The sequence below is a fragment of the Acanthaster planci genome, linkage group LG03 (genome assembly GCF_054643075.1).
Source record: "Acanthaster planci isolate LZ-2023a linkage group LG03, COTS_SCS, whole genome shotgun sequence".
NCBI lineage: Eukaryota > Metazoa > Echinodermata > Asteroidea > Valvatida > Acanthasteridae > Acanthaster > Acanthaster planci.
The window spans coordinates 18,957,401-18,980,656 of record NC_141779.1 but is presented as its reverse complement, the minus strand read 5'-3'; the positions used below and the strand labels follow the sequence as shown (position 1 = coordinate 18,980,656).

The following is a 23,256-nucleotide window of genomic DNA, read 5'->3' as shown; positions in this document are numbered from 1 at the left end:
AAATAACTGAGGGCACTGTTACTGTGGTGTCATCAGAGGTAGAAGTGTCTTACTGCATAGGTTTTTTCTTTTCAACTTGTGAACCCAGAATTCACTCAAGGAAAACGTTTAGTTCGATTACTACTTTATCCCAACACAACAATGAATCGCTAAAGAAGAGAACACTCAGGCCAGCAAAATCTACAAAAGGAGTTGTTTTTGTGCACACACCAATGTAACACGGAGGTTTTCTTCCTAGGATGACATCACAATTTTGCTCATGAATATGGAAATATCATTAGGAAAAAAAATTAAAAAAGCCAAAACGCCATGGTGAAACAAAACTTGAAATGAAGTTAAATGAGACACAGAGATTTGTAATTTGTAAAAAATTACAACAAACCAACCTTTCAATAAACTGGAAAAGACTTGTGCACTTTTAAATTAAGGGCAACAACGTGAATAGTCGGTACAAGCTCGGATGGCATACGGGTGATATGCACTCAGACGACAGTGGCATTTAAACTGCACACTGGTTGTGGCAATCAGATATTCGGGTGTCACAGGGTTAGCAAGAATTTTGGTATAATTAAGTAGTTGTACGTGCGGTACATGGACAGTTAGCGAACAGTATGTTTTTATATTAAGATCCACGGAAGGCATGCACAAAGGAGGACGATGCATATGTATGACAGACTTCCAAAGCCCCCCCCCCTTAGGATATACAGCAGAGCAAAAAATGATAACATGAAGACGGGACGAGGACATACAGAAAATGACTGATTGGGAGGCAGCAGTGCCAGACTATCCAGCAAGCACTATAAGCACTGTGCCTGGGGCCTACGAAACTTGGGGACCAATCAACATACCGGGAATAAAATGTTATAAAACACAACTGCCAACAACGCATGTTTACAGAGAAAAACTCACGCGGATACTCCATATCCATCCATCTTAGCATCAACACGAAAATACGAAGCTCAAACCATGATATCGGTGCATGGTTGTTAAGGCAGCCGTGGAGTAGGGCATACGGAATACTGGTTCGCGGTCCTAGAGAATGACAGTGCCTAGGGCCTATAAACTTAATTCAGCCCGGGTGGCCGTTCACCAAGTCACTCAGGAAATGCACGAACTCAAATGGGTGAGTCCACTAGATTAGACTTCATGTTTTCATTGCTATAGCATGTAGCCCACAAGTGCCATTCAAGACACGCTTGAGATGAATTTTTTTTAAAAAGTGCACAGAAGGAAAGGAAGAGGGGTTGATGATGGTGGAACGACGGCATTACAAGAAAGCTTTGGCAAGGTAGCCCATCAGAGAAAGGCGGATTAGCACGACATGTGTGAAAGCGGGAGCTGGACGTTCAACAGCAACAAAATGAATGGAATGCACACATATAAGTTTATAAAGACATCTATGTAATGACCTGTGGCCGCGTATTCTTTCCATCTGTTCTTATTCAGCTGCAGCGGCTCTATCCAACTCCGCATGGCCTTCATGGGCACCGATGGCTTTCTGGTTAGACTAATCCTACCAGGGCTTGATGGAGGTCGATTTTGCTGCGGACCCTGGGAAACCAAGAGAGAAGGTCGTGAGAGTAATTACGGCAAGGCAAGCAATTTAGGTAGCCTAAATAACTACAAACGGTGGATTTAGACGGAGGGAAAATTTTCTCTTCGTTTACATCGTCATTAGATGCCGTTATTTTTAGATCTGTCTGTTTTCCGAGTCCGCGTGGAGCACAAGACATGAGTATCTCAGGGCAGGATCTGAGCTGACAGTCCCCACTTACTGATGCCGCCATGTGAAGCTTTCGGTTGGCGAGAAGGCGCCAATCGGAGTTTACTTAGCGGTCTATTGGTCACACTGAGTGAGTCGATGAAAACCCAAATTACGACACGAATTTTGCCCAGAGGGAAAAGTCGGTTCCTAACATTTAGCAATAATGCAAAATGTAACTAGATGGAGTATCGGGAGATGTAGGCCTAACTATGTGAAGATATGCTAAATAGGCTAAAGGTTAAATGATTCGTTCAAGTTAGCCTTTGGTAAAATGTGTCAGGATGATGGGTAGTGTTGCAAATATTACATGCAATCAACAGTGCTGACAGATTCAATGACTTAGAGGTAGTGTGCAAAATGCCTACTTGCTCTGAAAATGACTCACTTCCTTTGGAAATGCAACTGCAGTGTGGTTTCTAAGAGTAAAGTTGAGAAACTGTACAAGAAAAGGTATAAACCATTTTCCAATCTGATCTAAAGACGGCCAAATACGATTGCGTTGATAGACTCGTCGCCTCAGAGGTGTGACGGTTTGTGTAGTCAGCGCACCTTACAGACTTCCACCTTGCTCAGAATTTGACTCCAAACACGGAACTCTGTGTTGTACTATGGAGCTATTAAACAATAGCTCCATGGTTGAACCGGGACCAAACCCATTCAGTGCCCCGCACAACGAAACAAGTCGCCGGTAAATTTCCCCCTCCTAAACTGGACCTCGATTTCATCATCACTCGCTTGGCTAACCATATTACCTGATACGAAGGCATGCTGCTCGTCCGGGGCGTGCTGGTGGGACGAGCCAACGGGATCGAGTTGCGCTTGGTCTTCAGACTGCTCTCGTCTGGCTCGCTGGAAGGCAGTTCTTGGAGCACTCTGTCGATCATGTCGCAGCACACGATGAGACTAGGCTCGACAATGAAGTCGATGAAACCTGTCAGGGAAGCGGCTTAGACTATTAAAGACGCCAAAGAAAAAATTACAGTAGCACGGCTTCTCGTGCGTTCTGGGGTATACTTTCTGTTCTCTCGGTACCCATGTTGTGTACTAGATGGCTAGTTATTTCGTGCATACTTCTGGAGCAGAACGCTTACCAACGTCCACAAGGTAGCAAGACAATACTGTCTTGTGTATATTTTTCGAGTAACGTTTATCGTGTACTGGTATGCGAATGAAGAATAACATCACCTGTTCGTTTCTATGCTAAGAACGTTGGGCCCTTACACAGCTATACCTGTGGGGTATTCCCTTTGTTCACATGTACAAAACTCCCACACAACGCGCAAAAATTTTCAAATCACTCCCATTTTAACCAGATTCATTTTCCTACTTTGGAAATTCGACTGAAGGTCCCTTATTTAAAATACTTCATTTTGCGACAGATGAATGGCAGTTGAAAATTCCCCTTTTTTGAGTAAATTTGAAAAATCTATCTCGTGAAATTCTTCTGGGGTACCACTTTAGTACCCCATAAGGGTCAAAACTGGCCTTATGGGGTACCTTCCATTGTTCCAGTACCCACAAGCCCCTCTATACATGTTTGATATATCTCACATGTATAACAAAGGCCGAAAAGGGCCGTCAAAGTTATCACAGAACTGCAAAATATGTACATCCCCTGTGACTTGAAAATTCATTGGCTTAACAAATTCACCTCAATTTACATACTGGAAGCACTCTCAGAATAAATTTCAACCAGTTTTAAGTAAAACATCACACATTTTTTTGCAATTTTTTTCGACGTTTAAACTTTCCGTCTTCAAAAACAAGTGGCTAGAGAGGCATGATGTACACCATAATGTTTAATTGGGCTCAAATATCGACTGCCTGTATACTTTTGAAATCAGTAATGCTTAACTCAAGTTAAGCAACGACTGTTAACTGCCAACAGGAACAGCGTTTTTTTATTGTGGATAGAGTTGAGTGAACTTGTCAGTGTATTTAAGCCACTTCTAATGTGGAAAATGTGCCGCAGAGCTTATAGATATAAGAAGCTGCACACTGCAGGTATTCGAATACTTAATGTAAGGGATTTGGCGAACTGATTTGAAAGACAAACCTATTTGCGATTCAGCGATCATGGTGGATTTTCGGTCACAGAGCGGAGAAAATGCAACCCCGAGCTCCTTCTCTCTGTCTCCCTAGAAACGAAAAAGTGACACCAGTCAACAAAATATGACAAAACAGCGAGTGCAAAAATTGTTTGGGTTTGTAGTATGGATACTATTCGAGGGAGTTGGGTTTGCTTCAGGAATGGCTATCTTCGAAGAGAACTCTTCTTTACTGACTTTGTAGCAAAGGTCTCCAGTTTCTAAATGTAATATCTTACGCACACGTAGCCTGGATTTGGGGCTCAGTTGGTGTGAAAGCCGCCAGAATTGATTTGCTTGCATACTTATAACATCACATAGACCGTTTCAGTAGTGAACGACGCATGATCGTGTTTATTTGTACTTGATGTGCTGCGTAAGATCTGTGGTTTTGGCTCCGAAACAGTTCTCCGCTGTCCTTGCGGCTTTTGTTCAGAACTACCTCCAGAATCCTCCAGAATGCGCATGTTAATATAGGTAAGACGTCTAGCAGCAAACATAACTGGGTTTCAGTTAGCAGTTGGGCTACTGGCGTGCAAACCAACCTGTCTGAAAAATTCGTGCATGAGCAGCGTTGTCCACTTGTGGTGCAGAGTCCAATCTTTTGCAGGGTGGCTGATGTCGGCACAGTGTAAGGCAAGGGCCATTGCTTTGGGTTTGTCTAATGTACTGCTGAGAAATAAAGAAACGAGAAACGTCTGAGGCGCAGCCCTTTACGAGGACTGAAAAAAAATGGGGGTGATGCCTTAGGACTGAGAGCCTCGGCTTTGATGCTGCTTTAAAATTCGTCTATGTATCCATAAAGAAAGTTATACAGTATCGCTGAGGACGTGTATTGTAAGCATTCTGTTAAGTTACAACTTGTTACTGTATACTCTGCTATACATATGCAGTCGTGTAAGGGGGGAAACTGCCCCCCTCCCGTGGGAACTCTTACCCCCCCCCCCCCGACGAACCTGGCTATGCCACTGCCCTAGTGCATATGTATTGGTGATTAATCTTGCAAGTTATCCGCTTCCTTACCTCTAACTTGTGACCAATCAGAGGCGTTTTCCCTAATATAAAAGCTAGCTCAACAGCTACTGACCAATCAGCAATCAGGTTGGTTTCATTTTGGATCACCAGCTCCAATGGACTTCCCACAGGGACACACATAAAAATCATGCACAGTTGCATTATTAATCACACATTCAGAGCGGACTCCACGAGTGAGCCACATGGAGGCCGTGCACTTGCCATACACTGAGCTTGATGAAACTGTCATTCGCAGTAAAAAAAGAAAACATAAGAAAAACGACAAAATATACCGACCTGTCAGCCACACTGATCATACTCTTGACTTGTTTAAGTTGCTGGAAATGATAAGACATATCTGTGGCTAAGACCATGTCGATCACAAGGTTGCGCAGCTCCCTGAAAGGGAAAACCACAGATGATGTTAAGGATATGTTCTCGGAGAGATATTATCGGAACGATCAGGCAGATGTACACTTTTCAGTAAAAAATGTTACGGGAATGACACCACCGACTGGAATTATGTAAAGTTGGTATTTATACTGTCATGACAAAGAAGTTATTGGATAAGCATTCCTTTGTTGTACTCCTGTTGCTTATTTTCTTCAATGTAATGGATGACGATGAGGTATTTTTGGATAGAATAAACACTGTTATAATAGGAAACAGAAGTCTAGTGCTTAAAAAGTGCGTATTGCAAGGTCTTAGACGACAACTGCATAGGAGACTCACACTAAAGAGTATATGGCCGTGTCCGAAACGAGCTTTCAGAGCTACGGTTGGTCTACTGTCTGCGCGTCTCTACGCACTTTCAACGGAGTGAAGACCAAGACCTAGCTCTAGACAACGGATTCGGATGCAGTCTAAGTTAAGATCCGTTTCAAATGGAAATGAACTTGTCAGTGTTGACTAGAAGAATTACAACTGCCAGGAACTAAAATATCCTCAGTTTTGTAATACGCACGTATAGTCCTCCTTGTTGACATTCACAAGAAAGTTTTTGTCGTCTTCCTTCATTAGTCGGAAAGAGCTGCTGATGTGGTGGTTTTCCAACACGGCTCGGTCATTGTATAGCAACGCCATGTCAGATCTGCACACAGGAAATGAGATTTTTTATGAGCACTTCACTTTGCAGATTACTGCTTAATGCAGAGGACACTTAGCACTAATATCCACTCAAGGGCGTCAGGTAAATTAGATACTGTGCTTACTTCTGCCATTATTGGGCTAACTTTCAGCTCCGGATAACCAACGGTCTGCAACGGGCTACAACATCTCTACAACTCTTATTTTTCCTACAACTTGTATGGACGGCCAAAGTAGAAGAAGTGTCACCTTTTAGTTGGTTTTCGATTTTACCTCCAATTCGTTCAAAATGGACATTTGTCTCATTGATTTTAAATAAGGTTGTATTTTCATTTAGTATTTAGTAGTACGTGTTCTGATAGCTGCGTGGGATTTGTAACACTTTGTGAATTCTTCTGTTGTACCGACGGCCAACCATAGTTTTAACAGCCATTTATAGGCAAACACGACTGTGATGTCACAAGAGCTGACCCTATTATGCCTTTCCAAAGAGATTCTGATGTTTAACTTACGAAGTGTTGACGTGGAAAGCATTGGTTGTACCAGTGTGCTCAAAGTCGTGAATTATCGCGGCTAGAAGAGCTGCAATGATTTCGATATCGGTCAGCCAGTGCTTAGGAAACGAAAAAAGAAATATTCGAAAGTTGAGAATTGGATCATTTAGAACTTATAGAAGGGTAAACGCGTTTATACATCTTTTCAGGCAAATATGTCCAAATAATGACATCCCTTGGATGGAATACGGGCGATTCACAGTAGCGCGCCTCCAAGAGTTTGTAACGCGTTGGCCAATCGCAATGCGCGAAACCTGTCGACCCTTTCCAAATGCGCACTAGGTCGACAGGTTTGGCGCATTGTAATTGGCCAACGCGTTACAAACTCTTGGAGGCGCGCTACTAGTGAATCGCCCGTACTGACAGAACTTTTTACTTACAAGGTTGGCGATTAAAAAAATCATACAGAGTAGAAGAGATAAAAGGCTGGTGCTCGTGCAGTCAGACTTTTATGCTTCATAGGAGTTGACAGCCTCGCATAGACTTTTCCTAAACAGGTTTGCTGATAACATTATTTTTAAACCCGCCCGCACTCTCCTGATGGGCCCATAGACAAGCAGACATGGAAGTGTTTTGTGGGCAAAGCGGAGAAGAGATTTTTATGCCATGTACTATTTGTTTTTAACGAAAATCGAGTGAAATTTCGGTGTGATAGCAAATGCTGGCTTACCATAAGCCCCATGTTAACCAGCATGTGATGTAATGTTTGCGTGACGTCCGCAGCATGAAGCAGGTTATGGTAGGGGTTTCCGTGCTTGCTGTAGCCGTTCTCCATGGCCTCTAGAAAGCCGTTCAGGTTCTGGACTGGGATCTACAAGGAGAAAACAGGTGAAAGTGTGTGTGTGGATTTAATGAAAGTTCGAGCAAGGGTTGACAAGCACAAGAATAGTTGCATAGAACTATATCAAGGCTACTATTTTGTAGGCTTTGGCTAAATGCAACGATGCTCTGATAAGACAAGAACTGTGCAAGGTTATTTATCAAAACAGCAAAAAAAGGCAAATATTACAGGCTATCAATTTTGCATCAGGTCGTTGTATACAATTTGTCCGGATATTAAAATTGATTGATGCAAAATTGAAGAGTTCGTGACAGCTAGAGATTGGGAGCATCGAGCGTGTAATGACAAACATGAAACAATCCATGCTGCACTATTTCAGCGGTTACGTTTTGACAAAGGCTGGTTGAGCGAAACAAAATGGGCAATTCAAACTCACACGCAATCTTCACATTTTCAAAAAAGTGAGTAAACCTACAACAACTACAACACACAAACAGTCTAAAGTCCTCAACAATTTTTATTTAGTTTGGTATCCAAACATCAAAGGGGATAAATGTTCATGATTAATCTTCGGTATTTTGGCCAAGTTTGTCCTCGCTTCAGTGAGTCTCGTTTGTATGACTAACTACCGCATTGTGTTGTCTGTCTGGGCGGGCATTTAAGTGTCGTTGGGCATTTGCGCCACTTGGGGTGACGTCACGTCATTTCATTTTTTATTTGATGACATATTGGTGTTTTGTTTTAATGGCGCTTTCAGCTATTCGGGCTATTTGGGCCAACAACTATACGTTTTTTCATAACCTTTACTCAGCATCTCATTATACGGAGTTATAGAAGACGGTCCAGTTTTAGAGGCAGGAGGAAACCGGAGTACGAGAGCGAGTATGGACTGGAAACCAAATGCACTTAAAGGCTGGGCTAAGACGGTTTGATGCCATTTCATCGGCATCAGATCTTAACTTCGACCATCGTACGTGACCGAGCAAGAGTTAAGCTGTTGGTGCGTTAGTATGGTTTGAGATTGACATGCGATCTCCGTCTCCAGACAGACATCAGAAACCAAACTGGCTTCTTCTATAGACCTTTTTCCTGTGATGTCACGATTGTGCTGGAACTATGATGTGTTGTGATGGTAATGAGTGCATAGTGTTGTGGTTGTAATCTACATATTCTAGATAAACTAGTCAAGCATGCAGCGTTTGCACGAGCGCTTGCATGCACGTGATTGAAGCTGCCAGTATATGCGATCACCGTGGCCAAGGCGGTCCACGTGATTGTGATGGTGTTGTTTACAATCCAGTCATGTGGGCGAAAAAGGTCTAAACGATCCTATAATACGCAAGGCAGGAATTCCATCAACAACGACAACCGCAGCGACAACTAAAATAGCAGGAAAAGCAGTAAAAAAAAAAACCGAAAAGAACAATATCGAATGGCATAACGTTTGTCTTTCAGTTTTTCACTCTCTACTCCAGTGAGTAAAATCTTTAACTCACGGGTCTTGCGTTAAAAATGAACAGAATAAACATCTTTCAACGATGGCAAACCAGCCAGATTGGCTAAGTCCGAATTTCATGGTTGTGGCTGACAGTACTACGTGCGTCCATAGGAAGTTACTGCAGCTGGTTGCCAGTGGCTTCCATGAGCGCGACTGTTGTTGCAGGATGTAGCCGTTGTTTATATCTAATTCATTTACTTTTAGAAAGCAGCAATCGCCTCAACATCATGCCCTGGGTGCAAGACCGATATTTGGCCGCCGCGTGACTTGAACACAAATTGTTCAGTTAATTTGCAAAGGAAGAATAAGGGCGGATCCAATGCCATTTGTGGGGGGAAGGGTTTGGAGGATCAGGCGCGAGATCCCCCCCCCCATTTTTAGGGGCCTACGTCTAAAGATGGCTAGATCCCCTGAAAAGCAGAACCACGTAAGGGGTAGGTCTCAATTGTGCGTGCACGTTTAAGGATAAAACAAGGGAATCCAATGGCTTCAATCCTGCCGACAATAGAGCCCCCCCCCTTGACAAACAAAGATTTCCCGATCCCCTCCTTTAAAAAAAATCCTGGACCCGCCGCCTGGGAGTGGGAATTTCGACATGTATCCTTTTGTGGCCTTTCTTCTAAGGAGTGGGCTCTTTTCATGTTTCGGAGGGGGAGGGAACTGAAAGAGTCGCCCCAAAGAAAACTTTCACTCAAAATATTTCCAAAACTGACAACGGTTGCCTGTTTGAGAGGCTATGGTACTGGTCCCCCCCTTCCCGATCAAGAAACAGCCACAAAACAGTTACCAGGGATTCCAGACCATAATGACGATCCATCAAATGGCAGCAATAAGATGCGCGAATGACGAACCACTATTTTTCTACCTAAAGGCGCAACGCCGGCACTAAATGACTTCCAGAAATTGCCTCCAGAATATTGCCAAGGAATTGTTTACAGCCGGAGCGTGTCGAGGTGGCAATGAGCCTGGATTGTTCCATCATGTCAAATGAGCTTCATCCCATGGGGGTGACACTATTCCGAAGTAACAAAGTCTTGTAGACACTAAAATAACACTGTAAATATATCTCGCTCAGAAACAATGAATACAGTGTGTTTCTCTTAGCAACAGCAAAGAGCCATACAATAAACGCCTTTAGTGAAAAACATCTATAAAAGTTTCGTTGTTACTATCAGGCTAAATTTCCTTTCATAATTACAAGCGCACCGTGGTTAATGTTGTAGAACCATCACATGCTCCGGATATGACAAACTGCATGCATTGCAGAAATTATGACGCCATGGTCTCCGTTCGACCCTTGCCAGTTGTAATGGAGGGCGCCCGCTGTGCCGGAAATTGCACAGTATTAAAGGGGCAACGACGGATCAAGAAATACTATCGGAATGCACAGATGTCTGCCTATTTTAAGTGGGCACCCAAAACCTCTGATGCATGACCTGAGCAATGTACATTACTCTGATCTATGTATAGAGCAACGTCTGAATGAAGCCGGAATGCGTCGAAGGTAACAAAACATTTTACGAAGGAATCCCGGCACTGTTTTTGTTTTGTTTTGAAGGCTTCATTCAGAATGGCTCAGAATCTGTACCAGTGCATGGCAAGGGGAAACTTGAAGTATGTAATTGCTTTCTTGAGCGTGTACTATTGAGTACAATTCCTTCTCCGTGTTCTTGCACCTCTGGAAGTGCCCCCAATCGCATGCGCCAATTCTTTGAGTTTTGCCATCAGGTTGCAATTTCTAGATACATTACAGTGGCAGACTATGATGATCACAATGGAATCTCTGAAAAATCCACACCAACGGTATGTTTCCAAAATCAATTACAGGATTTGTCCAAGTATTTTAAAATAGTGTTTGATTCATTGGGGAAGTATGATAGTAATGTTAACTTCAGTAATGAAAATGTGTGTGATGTGTAAACGTGTTAAATTAAAGTGGAACCATGGGGTGTCCCAGTCACACCAGTCTACCCTATGGAAGCATCACCACAATCATCATCACTGACTTGAGTCAGCTTCTTAACTACCAACTCCATCACCGTGACCTTGCAGCCGTCAACATCATTTACTTGCTCCACTTTAGACGTGGCCAGCGTGTCTTGTGGAACACTAAGTGACAACGTGGCCGTAATGACCAACTCATCTTCAGAACCATGTCAGGCATTCGCTTAATACTTTTATTCCGGGTTGTCGTAGGCGGGGGGTAATCAGACCAGGGTTTCTCATTAACTCGACTGGAAGCGGTCACAACCACGACCAGTGCCCGGTAGGCTTCAGCCGCGCTCGGCCGCATGTGCGGAGGCTTTGACGGACTTTAAGAGAAGCAAACATTATTTTTCCACTCGACTCATATCTCGTCTTTTTTCCCCTCCCAAGGTAGACACCCTTATCTTAAAACCTTCCTTCAGGAGTGTACCAGGGGAGAGCGGCACTTGACATGTGGTAAGCAGATTATGGGAAATTTCTAATTTGTAAAATTGAAAGACCGAGGTACAAACCAGCCATATCCACGACACATGGGGACGCGTTCTAATAATATGCGCTGGTCAGAGCGTACCAACAATCATCATACGAGGGCCCGTATGATGACCCAAACGATTTCACAACTGTGCGCTAAATCCGATGAACTAGTTTTTAGACTGTAATTGTGTTTTTCTAAGTAATGAAGTCTTTGTAATTTCCCCACTGCTACTGAATTTTATCAGAACGCTCCTGTATCGAAGGCGATGCTGTAATGTCTGTTGATGGTACCACGATGGTTGCCAGTGGTGGGTATTTTATTTGAATATCAAGATAGGGAATGCCCTTATTATAAAATCTGATACCCACGTTCAGTTTTGACGTCAGACAGAATCTCATGAATAATTCAAACAGATTTGTATTTTTTAAGCTGTAAATCTTCAAGCAGTTGAAGGCTGTAAACAGTTCATTTCAACGCATGCACAACACTACCTCCATTTAAGGTGGGGTTCTTGTGTGATTTTTAAAGCCATGGAGAGTTTGCGAGATGCATCTCCGTTTAAGCTTGGCAAGGGGTCGTATCTGGTGAATATATCATGAAACCTCCATTGCTGTGTCAGGTCTAGGAAACATACTCACTTTGAATTTTGCAATGAGGTCGTATCTTGTGAATAATTCATATGCAGTACATTTCAGGGCATGCCCGTCACTCTCTTCATTCAAGGCGAAGATGTCAAACGACCAGTCATCTAGGTTCTGCAGGAAAGACAACAGTAAAGGATGTATGTTTCACTTTGGAAACGAAGAAAGACCGCATCACAGTTCATGCCGACATTTCAGTGAAATGGCGTGCATCTAAGTCGTAAACATGAGGAGAAATTGTGCAAGGAAGGCGGCATCCGGGGTGTACACATTTTTCAAGGGGCTACCGAAGGCAAATGAATTGCAAACAAGTGGTGATTGCAACAAGTGGTAACCATAAATTATCTCAAAAAAGGCAGGGGTAAACGGGGCACCTGGCCATCTTTACGACGTGTCCTCCATGGCCACGTTTCTCTACAAGATATTGCACAGTAAACCAAATGATGGCTTAAAGCACTTATGGGCACTGGACTACATCTGTCACCAACATTCGTGTTCAAACTATTTGAACATGCAAATAATCCCAACAGGAAGCAGCGGCTGCCGGGGGTGGGGGGCACTGCTCAACACCATACGCTAAACTCCGGAATGGGATTATGGGCTGAAGGATCACCTCATCTTTAACCTATACAGCCTTATACTTCCTGACTCAAAAAAGATGTTTCACGTTGTCATTAAAATGACTAAGACCTATACAAGGTTTGCTCTTTTTGTGTTATTACATAACAAAGATTTCAAGAAGCAAAATGTGCAATCTGCCACTTTTGCCTATAGTGCGACATGCAAGTTGTACAATTATGACCGGCAATCTGTGATCTTTAATTTGTTCACTACGTCTCGCAAAAAAAAATCTGTATTTTTTTTTCAAAACGAGGTGAAGTGACCCCGTGAAATTTGTTAACTTATAAAATTAAATGCAGTCATTTAAAGACGTCAAACAGTTGGGACCAATGGAGGGAAATTCAGAGATACAAAACTACAAAGTCACCAGATTTCTTCATCCCTTACAAACATTCAAACTAACAAAAATATAGGGATGGGTATGCTGTTTAAATACAAGACAACGGACTTCTATTTTCTGGATGCGCATGTGTCTATACGGACAACTGCTGTCTATCGCAAGAAATCCGCTGAGTGTGTTCGCAACGGCCATTACATTTAGCTAATTACCAGAAATGACAACGGGAAGAAAACAAGTAATTTTTCCTTTGCATAGTTGAGAGGATTAGGCATTATGAAGAGAATGCTTCTGCCCTGTAGACATTACTCCTAATGGTACGTTTGAGGGATGCGCTACGGGGAAATTGACGTCAACGGCTTTAAGGTCTCCTTGGCAACGAGCACGGGGTGAATAGGCACGACTCTCCTCCCGCGTAAATCAGTCTAATTTGGAAGCTGCATACCGTACCCCGGTAATTACAAAGTGCCAGTGCTGCTGGTAGTTTGGTAGTTACAACGACCACGGTGCCGTTCATTCAGGTTGATAACGGGGAAAACATCTGCTTTCATTGCATTACATTTCACGTGCACTTTTGTCACAGTTACCCCGTTTTGTAGACGTCTTATACAATCAACAAGCCTTTTGCCACACTTCTCTTCCACAAAATTTTCTAAAGTTATAACTCTTACAGAGAAGACAATTTTGGGATGTCCACAGGTGTATCGTCTTGCAAATAAAATAAAATATGCACTGCATGTACTTTGGTGTGAAAACAGTTCACGTGTCTTTTATGTTGATTCTAGGTGCAAGTACTTTCCCGAGCGTGCAATGAGAATTATCGATTTCTCTCCGATGAGTTAAATGTAGTAATAAATCGATGTTTAGGCACGTCAGGCTTTATCCGCATTTCTGCAAAGAGACTCCATGTTTACTTTCAGAACAAATACCTGGATTTGCCAGTTATGAAAGAAGTTCCTTAACTTGCCAGATATAAAAAAAATGCATAACTGTACATTATTTTACGCTGAAGTTGCTGTCACTTCTGAACATGTTGGACAATTCCACGGGAAAGGGCATGAAATCATTTCGGTAACCGATACCAAACACACACGATACCAAAACATGCAATCACATTCAAGTGCACCCAATCATGATAGTGAAAATAACTGATCGTGTACCGGTGGCGGAGACGAACAACAATTTGTCATTAATGGCAGATCGAGTGCTCTATCTGCTCAAACTGAGGAAACCTATGAATGTATTGGATGTGCGTACAGCCACGTACATGAAGACGACAATGAAGTCTGTCCCTTCTTCATTGGTTACTTTTAGCAGAGGTTTCCTCAAAATGTCTAGATTTTCTATCAAATGGCGCCGAGCAGAGGGCTTCTCAATCGCTCAACCGGAGATTGGGGTTCTTCAAGTTCACGCGGAAGGGATACAGTTGAGCCGTCATTGCGCACATGATACAGGGCTAGATAAGTAATTAAGAAAATGTAAAGTCTTCTGTTGCTGAATGCGATATACAGGTTCCTTCAAATCTTTGAGACAGGCTTTCAACACCAGTCCTCTGGTGTCTTCACTCTACATACCCAACAGTGCGGAGGATCCAGACGGTCCATGGAAGAGCCCAACAGTTAGATATTAGTTCATAGTATACCATAGGGGAAATGTCGATCGTCATTGGACAGATTGCTTTGCACAGATGAAACTCGGCTTGACACATTGACTGTATCTTGAGGTTAGGCACGACTACGGAAGGGAAGACATCTTTCAACAGATGCACCTAAGCGGGGTCAGGAAGGTAAACAGGCACGGGAGGACATTGTACTGTCTGCATGTGCATCTAGTCCCCAGCGGTGTTGTTAAGGCGAGATCCAATCATAGTGGACTTTATTGATTCAAAGGGGGAGAGAGGGGATTTAGTGGAGTTGAATAATCTCTGTACATTTAGGAAACTCTCCAATAACCTTCCTAAAAGGAAAATGTAAACTCACTGTTACACAAAAACAGCGACGCAATGCTCACATAACATCAACCTTATTATCAACTGTGCACAACTCCATGTAGACTTGTTACAATGCTGCAGATGTTCGTTATATACACGTTCTTTGGCACTTTCAACTCCAGACAAAAACCCTCTGCACAAGAAATCTGCGACTGTCACAATTCTGTCCGAAATTTCAAGTTAGGTCAAACTCTTGATACACAAAACAACAAACCAAGGTCTATAAAAACACACGAAAATTCGTTTCGAACTTCTCTCTAACGGGAATTTGTCCTAATGCCTTAGAGTACCGTACGTAGACCTGAATTTCGACTTGCATGAGATACGTGTGAAGGCTGAGAACGTGATGGAGTCCAATTAAATGAATGTCGTCCCAGGAGGCGCCTCATGGCAGTTCAGTTATCCATCTTTGTAATGAGCCTAACACGCCACAGAAAACTGCATAAGCATGTGCCATTCATGAACTGACCTTCCTTTCTTTGAATTGTACTCTGAATTCGAACTTATGAAAAGTGCACAGATCAAAATTTAATTTATCATAACCTAGAGTGAGGACGTGTTACGGGCACTTGACGAGCGGTTGTAGTTCTTTAGGTCGAATCTGACTCGTCAGATTCTGGACTTTTTCAAGCAGACGAACCAAGGAGGAATGCATTAACCATGTTTTGCTGATGAGGATCCAATGCAGCAAGACAGTACTCAAGCAGTGGTCGCACAAGAGCTTTTGTCAGCTTTTTCCTTGGTGTGTCTAACGCAGGCATGAAAGGTTCTGATGTGAGTTCGACCAGTTAATTCGACTGATGGTTGACTTTATTAAGCATAATATCAACCATGTAACCTTAACACGACTTCGGGGACTCTAAAATCAGTACAAATCATAATTACCACAGCGTTCATTATGAATTCAAGACAACCAGAGTTGGAGTTATTACCTTGAACAGCTCCATGACCTTTGGCGGAAATGTAGTAGCTAGTAAGCCAGATGTTCTTCTGAATATTCTGTTCAGAAAACGAAACAAAAGGGTACAATTTGGTGACAATTGCATCATTATTTACACAACGAATCAACCTCTCACAGTCGCTCTATTCAAAATACTCCGATAGAGCCTTTTGCCTCCATTAGCCAACCTGCTCAATCTAACACTGTTAGTGTGTGTTTAACTAACTTTTTTGTAGACAACTTGTTTGCATCTAATCTGCAGCTTTTCCTTTTTAGGCTTTTATAAATGTTGACGGAAGTTAATGGTTTCATTTGAAATGCAGCAACGGACAATTACATTCAAATCAGCCCGTATCTCATTTACCGATACATGAAGGCCCTAACTGGTCTTTGATTCAAGTTACAGCAATCTCGTGGTTAGTTGCACAGTGAGAGCGATTTAGTGCCCATCTGAGGATTCTATATTATGTGGACATTTCAGTTGTCTGTTATTCTTCGGACACCCAGTCTCTGGATCAGTATGAATTTATTCGCGAATGCCATACAGTAGGCAACGGTGAATGGCATACTACAGGGTACCATACTTGTCTATGAAGAGACCCGTCCTTAGTGCCTGCACGATGCTCCTGAACTTGGGCTTTTCGTCGCCAAGGCGCGATCTCGTCGACTGCCGGCTGAAGGTCGATGTCAGCCAATGACGAACCTGCTCTGGGACATCCTCGGTCGCGACCTCCGAAAGGTCATCCTCGTCCCCTTGATAGTTGAATCTGTCAAAAAAAATGGAACGGTGATCGACGCTGTTTACAGTGATATCTATATGTGAATGTTTACACCTAACTGTAGACATGGGACAAATTACAATGTATATTATCAACTTATGTTTCAAATCTGATCGTGAGTCTATACTGCAAAAGTATAAGAACGAAGCACAGATGCCAACTTTACCGATTTGATTTCATTTCCTTCAGCCATGCATTCTTGATTTTTGTTTCCTAGAAAGAGGTTCTGCATGTACCTCAGAAACACCGAGGATTACACTAAGATCCCAACGCTTACCTTTCAAGTCCCCAGTATTACACCTGGTATGTTCTAATATGCATTATAAAGATCCATTTGTTCAAAGTTAAGAATTCATGTAAGTACAACAACCCATCATAAATAATCAATCATTAAACTTTAAAACCAAATCAAACCAAATTGAATAAAAATAACTGAAGATAAATCAGACCAAATCAAATCAAATCACAAAACACGAATTAGTCGCCGGAATGGAAAATGTCTTTTTGGCGGCGTTTAGGAAGCAATTATTCCGCATCGCCGATGGATCTCGTTAGCATAGCCACCGGGACTCGCTCATAAATAACTCTACACATTAGAAGCTGTACATTAGGAAAGGACGCTTTCTAGAATGGGTTAGAAACACACGGATGGGTGACGGCTATTTGCACACACTGTTCAACTCACCAACCACAATGAAATACAGGAGGGCTTCCAACTTTAAAGGGAGTGACTAAACACGTGGGGGGGGAACAGTTTGTACGGAAGTCACGCAGGAGGGATTACACACGGATTAAGGTCTATACAGCGGAGGCCTTTCTTGCACAGTACATTCAACACTACCAAAACAATGATAGACGAGGCTCGAGTCACAAAGTATTCAGATAAAATGATGTGCATAATTGATGAATTGTGACCAGCACAAAGCTGAATAATAGTCATTTACATTTATAATAATATTCTGTTGAACGAAAATCCAAATAACCCGTGGATCAGATACGACACTTGCAGCAGCACCGTGTGTGATATTTTTTTTATAATAAAGCGCAAAGTGGCTTGTTTGGGATTTAGACTGATATAACGACAGTGGTTGTGATTTAGGGAAATGACTGATACAGTAGGAAATGGCACAAAAACATTCCCACTCACGACGCATACACTTCAAGTAGAACAATTCTAAGTTCCGTTTATTCACTGCCGTCACAGCTGCCCATAAAGTGACGGTGGTCCACACTGTAACCAAACGATTTAACGCATTTTTGCACATTTACATAAAAGTAAAACTGCTTCATCGTGCTCAATTAATAGTCGTGTTCAATGAAATCCTGCTCTTGTTCCTAGGATGCAGGCTGACCTATAATTTCCGAGAGCAGCGAGTTTAAGTAAGATTAATAACCTCAAAAATTGCTGAGGATGATTATTTTAAATTCTAATTGACCATTAATATACAAGTGGGTGTAATTTGATATCTTCTACAGGTACAAGATGTTTAGTATTACGCATAATCAAATACAGATACATGATGGACATACCGTGCTGTTAGTGTTTTAAGGGGTTAGTGAAACGATGTCTTGCTGCTGGAATGAAATGTCAAAAGGGGAAAGGGCCCAGAACTAATCAAAGTCAAACTTCTTGAGAGTAAGTATTTGTGTTGTCACTTTGTCCGCGAGGCAGCGTCTGAATAACCACGATCTTTGCACTAATGTTTTGGATAACTGTTATCTTTGCAACAATGCATGAAATATAAAGTAGATCAGAGAAATATGGAAGGGCTGCGTAGCACCGTGATCAGAATATCGACAAGAATATAAGATTAAATCAGTGCTCTGAAATATGTGATTGCCGAGCTCTCGGTAACTGAGTACCTTCTTCAGGGCAAGAAGATTCAGTTCTCAAATATATATGAAATATATAGTGTTCCCTTTCTCTATACCTTTGGAAATGTTTGAAGTTTCGGATCAGAATCTCGAGTTTGTCACATCATTCAAGCGCAGAGGTTGCGGTGAATTTCTTACCACGCGGTTACAAGAAACTGAAAATGTCTGGTACTGTCCGAAAGGAACTTTTACAGGCATCTCATTGAAAAAATATAGGCCTATCTCTGTCCAGCCTTGCATCAGCGATGTGTCATTGTAATCCGATAAATCGCCGATTCCTAATTTTAGCAAAATCAACTGGGTTATCCTGGGTTAGCTTGAAAATGAATGGTTAAACTCACAATAACTGGGATTTGATGGGCGGGGCATCAAAGGGGAGGGCTTGGTTATCATCAGCTATAGGAGGGACCGATGAAAGGTTATGGGGGAAACATGAGAATAGGCGGGCGATGAAGAATGCCATGATCTGAGCAACACAGAACTCCAGTGCGCACGGCGCATGCGCCGTGACCTGACAACGGCAGCTCACCTATATACATACGCAGTGGTAGTCTTCTTTGGCTGTGGAGATTGGTTAGCCTTATGGGTGCGCTGCCTTGATAGGGAGAGAAAATTGCTCATAAAATGGCCGTTGCTCGACAAACTGACGAATTGTCTGTGGCACGGTACAAAGGCCTCAAATGATAATGTTGTGACAAGGGTAATTTCCCTAAAAAACTGCTTTATAATTCTGTCGGACAATCCGACGTGCGCCCAGCAAAAGGTCGTAAGTGTGCTCACGCTCTTTGGCCGGGAAGCATGATCACAGCAGAAAAAATGTTTCTGGCAAAAGGGCGTCAGAAACACACTCTCTTTATTTATTTAAAAAACTTTTTGCAAAGAAATCTTTATATTTCATTGAAATAAAACAGGTGAATACGTACGTCCTTTTGCCGGGAAAAGTTTTTTTTTTTTTACAGTGATCATGCTCGCGGCAAAAGGACGTCAGCGCTTACGTCCTTCTTCCAGACAGGACGTTGTACCAACAGTGACTTGATGAAAGACAAATATAATGTAGTTTAAACACAAGGTAACAGTTCGGGTAAGGTTAAAAAGTCTTGCGAGCGAGGAGAATACAAAATCACCCATCGTTGCTAAATAAAACTATGCATAGTTAAACCCAGACATGTTGATTTCACAGACAAAACTGATTACTAATGCAGGAGCAACTGAGAGGTATATATGAGCAAACAACCTTTCAATGAAAAAAGAGTCCTTTCATCTGACACCAGAATCTTTCAAACAGTACAATGCCCATTACCTGTTCTGGTCGACTTTCAAAACCTCAAGTACATTGACAGCGTACTGGAGATTGTTCCGAAGATCATCTTTAGATATCTCTTCCTTGTCTAGTCTGAGAACGAGGCTGCGCAGACGCAACATAGCCTCAGCAACAGCCTCGGCCGAAGTGGGTACAGGTAGTTCGTCCATCTTGGCCAAGTCAAGACTGGTTAGAGATTCCTCGTCATACTCTTTGGAGTCCTGTCGTTGCAGTTTCCGTTTCCCTTCTGCCCGCTTGTAGATTTTGTAATCTTGCCCTGGAAAATACGTAAATATTTATCGAATAGTTTAATACTGGTGTTTTCATGCCAGCTTTCAAGGGCTATAGCAATGATTTCCCTTGTGTATTTTGATATTCATGTGCGTGCCTGTAAGTAGCAAAATATAGGCTTACTGTCAGTACCCTTTTAGTGTTGATTTATTCAACTAAGTCTCAGCATGACGTACTCCTTAGCAACGGATATATGATATATTGTCGAGGGATAAAGAAGGCTGTATTAACATCAAAATTAATGCACTGGAATTTTGGCACAATCTTATGTAGAAAGTTAACACAGAAAATTTACTCTCATTTTTTTCCAGCATAAATCTATTTCTTCATGGGCTATGCATGGGTTCAATGTACTACAAAAGCTGTGATGTTAATATTTTAACACCAATCTCTTTTTCATTCTTTTGGAATGAAATGTGATGTTACTGAGGGGTTAAATAATTCCTTTGGCATTTAAATTGAAAAGTAAAACCTGTGTTAGTTAACATCGGTGTTAAAGTTGTCTTGCAGCGTATGGGTCTTTGAAAAGAAGCCTTCTGATTGGTCGATATAAGATTATGGCATGCTAGCTTGACTGTTACGTGCCTACGTGCTTGATACCTTGCCTCGATTGTTATTCAACCTTGCTTTCTGACAAATGTGTAACGAAATAGTGTGTTATAATGCCCATTTCGGGACTGGTAGAAAACTCAGGAAGTTGAAGAGCGACTTTGCAAAAGTTGTGGAACTTGGTGAGTGTTTTAAAATGATTGATGTTCTTCAGACTTGAACTGTCCTTCAAAAAGTTCTCTCCGTCGAAAGACATGTCTGATCATGCCCTGCACAAGATACACGTTAAAGCGTGCTTGAGTATTGCTTATACATGTAGCCTATATCATGCATACTAGACGTCATAGAGCCTATGGGAAAGAATGCCTGTAAAAAGACTCCACCCGAGCTAAAACTAAAGAAAAATTATCCTAATAACTAAACAAATTACATTTTAGTCTATCATAATAATTCCGTAGGCTTAATATTGGCACGTCATGTATCCAGTGTTGCCTTATGAGGGCCAACTAACGTTACATAGGCTACTACATGTACGTAAAACTGGTTTATATTTGCAATAGCGTCTTTCAATTCTTGGCATAATTTACTGTAGGTGTAAGATCAAACACTATTTTAATATTTGATACAGTGTACCTAATTTCACAAAGCTGCCAAAAGTACCAAACCATTGGAATATATACCCTACAAATATAGCAATTTTTCTAAACATATTGAAAAATGTACTGTTATACTCTTCCTGTAGAAAATAAAAATTGCTATGTTGTTGTCAGCACACAAAGTGATTTTGTTAATTTACCACTTCTCACTGTCTCCACAGGTGAATATACCCTTTATATCTCTTGAAAATAGGTTCTGTTAAGTAGGTTCAAAGGAGAGTGGATGCATGATGTGTTCTCGCCGAGGGCATTGCCTAGGTTTTTTGAAATTTGGAATGAATAGTTCTTTTGTCCTGTTTCAGTAAATGAAGAATAGAAGTAAAGACAGAATGATTTATTGAGTGGTTTGCTTTGTGGCTGGAATTGCATATTTCAATAGTTTTGTCATCTGAAATTCAAACTCTTTATATAATCTCTTTTTCGATTTCCAGGTATTATATGTTATTACCAAAGCAAAACAATTCCCAAAGGAAGATGAGATGACACCATTCGGGGTATTGAAATTAACACCAGTACAAATGATGCTTCTCGTAATGTCAAATAACAGTGTTACCTAACACCATATTCCTTGCCCAAAATAAACACCAACTACTTTACTCCCGTATTTGTTGTTAAAGTCAAACACCAAATTGGTGTTATTTAACACCAAAAGCCTTGCACAAAATAAACACCAGTTTGGAATAAATGAATTCCCCCTTTGGTGCTAAAACTGAACACCACAACAATCTTTTAATTCTTTGCCTGGTGTTATTTAACACCAAAACCTTGCCCAAAATAAACACCAGTAAATAATAAAATTCTTCACTGTCGGTGTAATTCTAACACCGGAGTTTTTGCGGTGTGCGAAGTACACAATCACAGCTGTTTGGTTGTATGTTAGATTTCAAAATCCCAGCATTGTAATTAAAAGGTCAGCTTTCTTACAACGAATCAAGGCTGCCCTTTGCGATACATAGATTTTATAGCTATTATAAATATTAGAGCTTTCCATCTGAAACGTCAACATTGCGTTGACCATGAACTTGAATTCTGCACCGCACGTTCTGGTTTCTTCCACGGAGGTGTGCCAAAGACAAGGATCATTATAATTATGCTTCACTTGGACGCCAGCTGCTTTTGGATCCAAAATTTTCAACCCCAGGCTGCAATTAAGGGCGATCGCAGACTCCGCGTACAGCTTCGGCGTCCTCATGGCATTTGTTGACCCTCAAACATCATGCAGAGAAGATCATGATGCCCTAAGCCGTTACGGTTATGTAAATTCTAATAATCTTAGCACGATAAAACAGATCATCGAGGTCCTAGTGAAAGGCGTTTAGACGAAGCGAATTGCCACGTTAGCCCTCCAGGCCTTCCTCTTTCTAAGCTGCCATTTCATAATTCCCCGGGGGAACGGCCAGGTTCTTCTCAATGCATCCAGAGTGCAGTACTTAACCCTGCCGAGACAAATTTCCCATGGCCCAAGCAATCTTTTGATTTCACACTTTATTTAAATCGGTCCTGCACAGGCCAATAATCCAGCCTAGGTTTCAGTCTGTGAAGTTTATCAAGAAAGTAATAGTGTGATGGCGCTGGTTGAAACTAGTCCGTTGAAAACCCCAGAGGGGCCTGGGGCTGATAATGGAGCTAACTTGTGAGGGCTGCAGTCCGTGCATCTGTGGTGTACACTTCTCGCACGCACGCACGCATTATGGAGCTTGGTGCGCGCAGCACGTACTGAGCGATGATGCACAGAAAGCAAGGAAGACAATGTACAGTACGTGTAGATTTACATTTCAGCTTTGAAACACGGACTCACTGGTCGTATCACGCATGCCTGTCTGCCGGTAATTGGGTCCAAGTAATTAGCAATTAATTCGAAATAAGTTGTCTGAACGGGGACTAAAGAAAGGAACCAAAATTCTGCATTTCAGAGTAGTATGGTGAAGGGGTCTTTATACATTTGAAGACTATGGTTTTCCCAACAACCGGTGGAACCTATCCACTCCTTACGTCAACCTGTCACAATAGTAAAAAAAAATCTTAGAACAG

At 41.9% G+C, this 23,256-nt stretch overlaps 1 protein-coding gene across 1 annotated transcript in view; it reads right to left on the bottom strand.

Moving 5' to 3' along the window:
• LOC110991018 (dual specificity calcium/calmodulin-dependent 3',5'-cyclic nucleotide phosphodiesterase 1A-like) overlaps positions 1-23,256 on the bottom strand; it is a 62,914-nt gene that overhangs the window by 30,968 nt on the left and 8,690 nt on the right. Inside the window, exons 3-15 of the mRNA XM_022256079.2 lie at positions 19,730-20,006; positions 18,959-19,024; positions 16,360-16,542; positions 15,768-15,834; positions 11,885-12,001; positions 7,177-7,317; positions 6,465-6,565; positions 5,831-5,956; positions 5,164-5,265; positions 4,398-4,524; positions 3,822-3,903; positions 2,518-2,696; positions 1,410-1,551 (exon numbers count right to left, since the gene is read on the bottom strand). Of these exons, the coding sequence (XP_022111771.1) occupies positions 1,410-1,551; positions 2,518-2,696; positions 3,822-3,903; positions 4,398-4,524; positions 5,164-5,265; positions 5,831-5,956; positions 6,465-6,565; positions 7,177-7,317; positions 11,885-12,001; positions 15,768-15,834; positions 16,360-16,542; positions 18,959-19,024; positions 19,730-20,006 (1,710 nt within the window). The remainder of the gene's footprint in view (positions 1-1,409; positions 1,552-2,517; positions 2,697-3,821; positions 3,904-4,397; positions 4,525-5,163; positions 5,266-5,830; positions 5,957-6,464; positions 6,566-7,176; positions 7,318-11,884; positions 12,002-15,767; positions 15,835-16,359; positions 16,543-18,958; positions 19,025-19,729; positions 20,007-23,256) is intronic.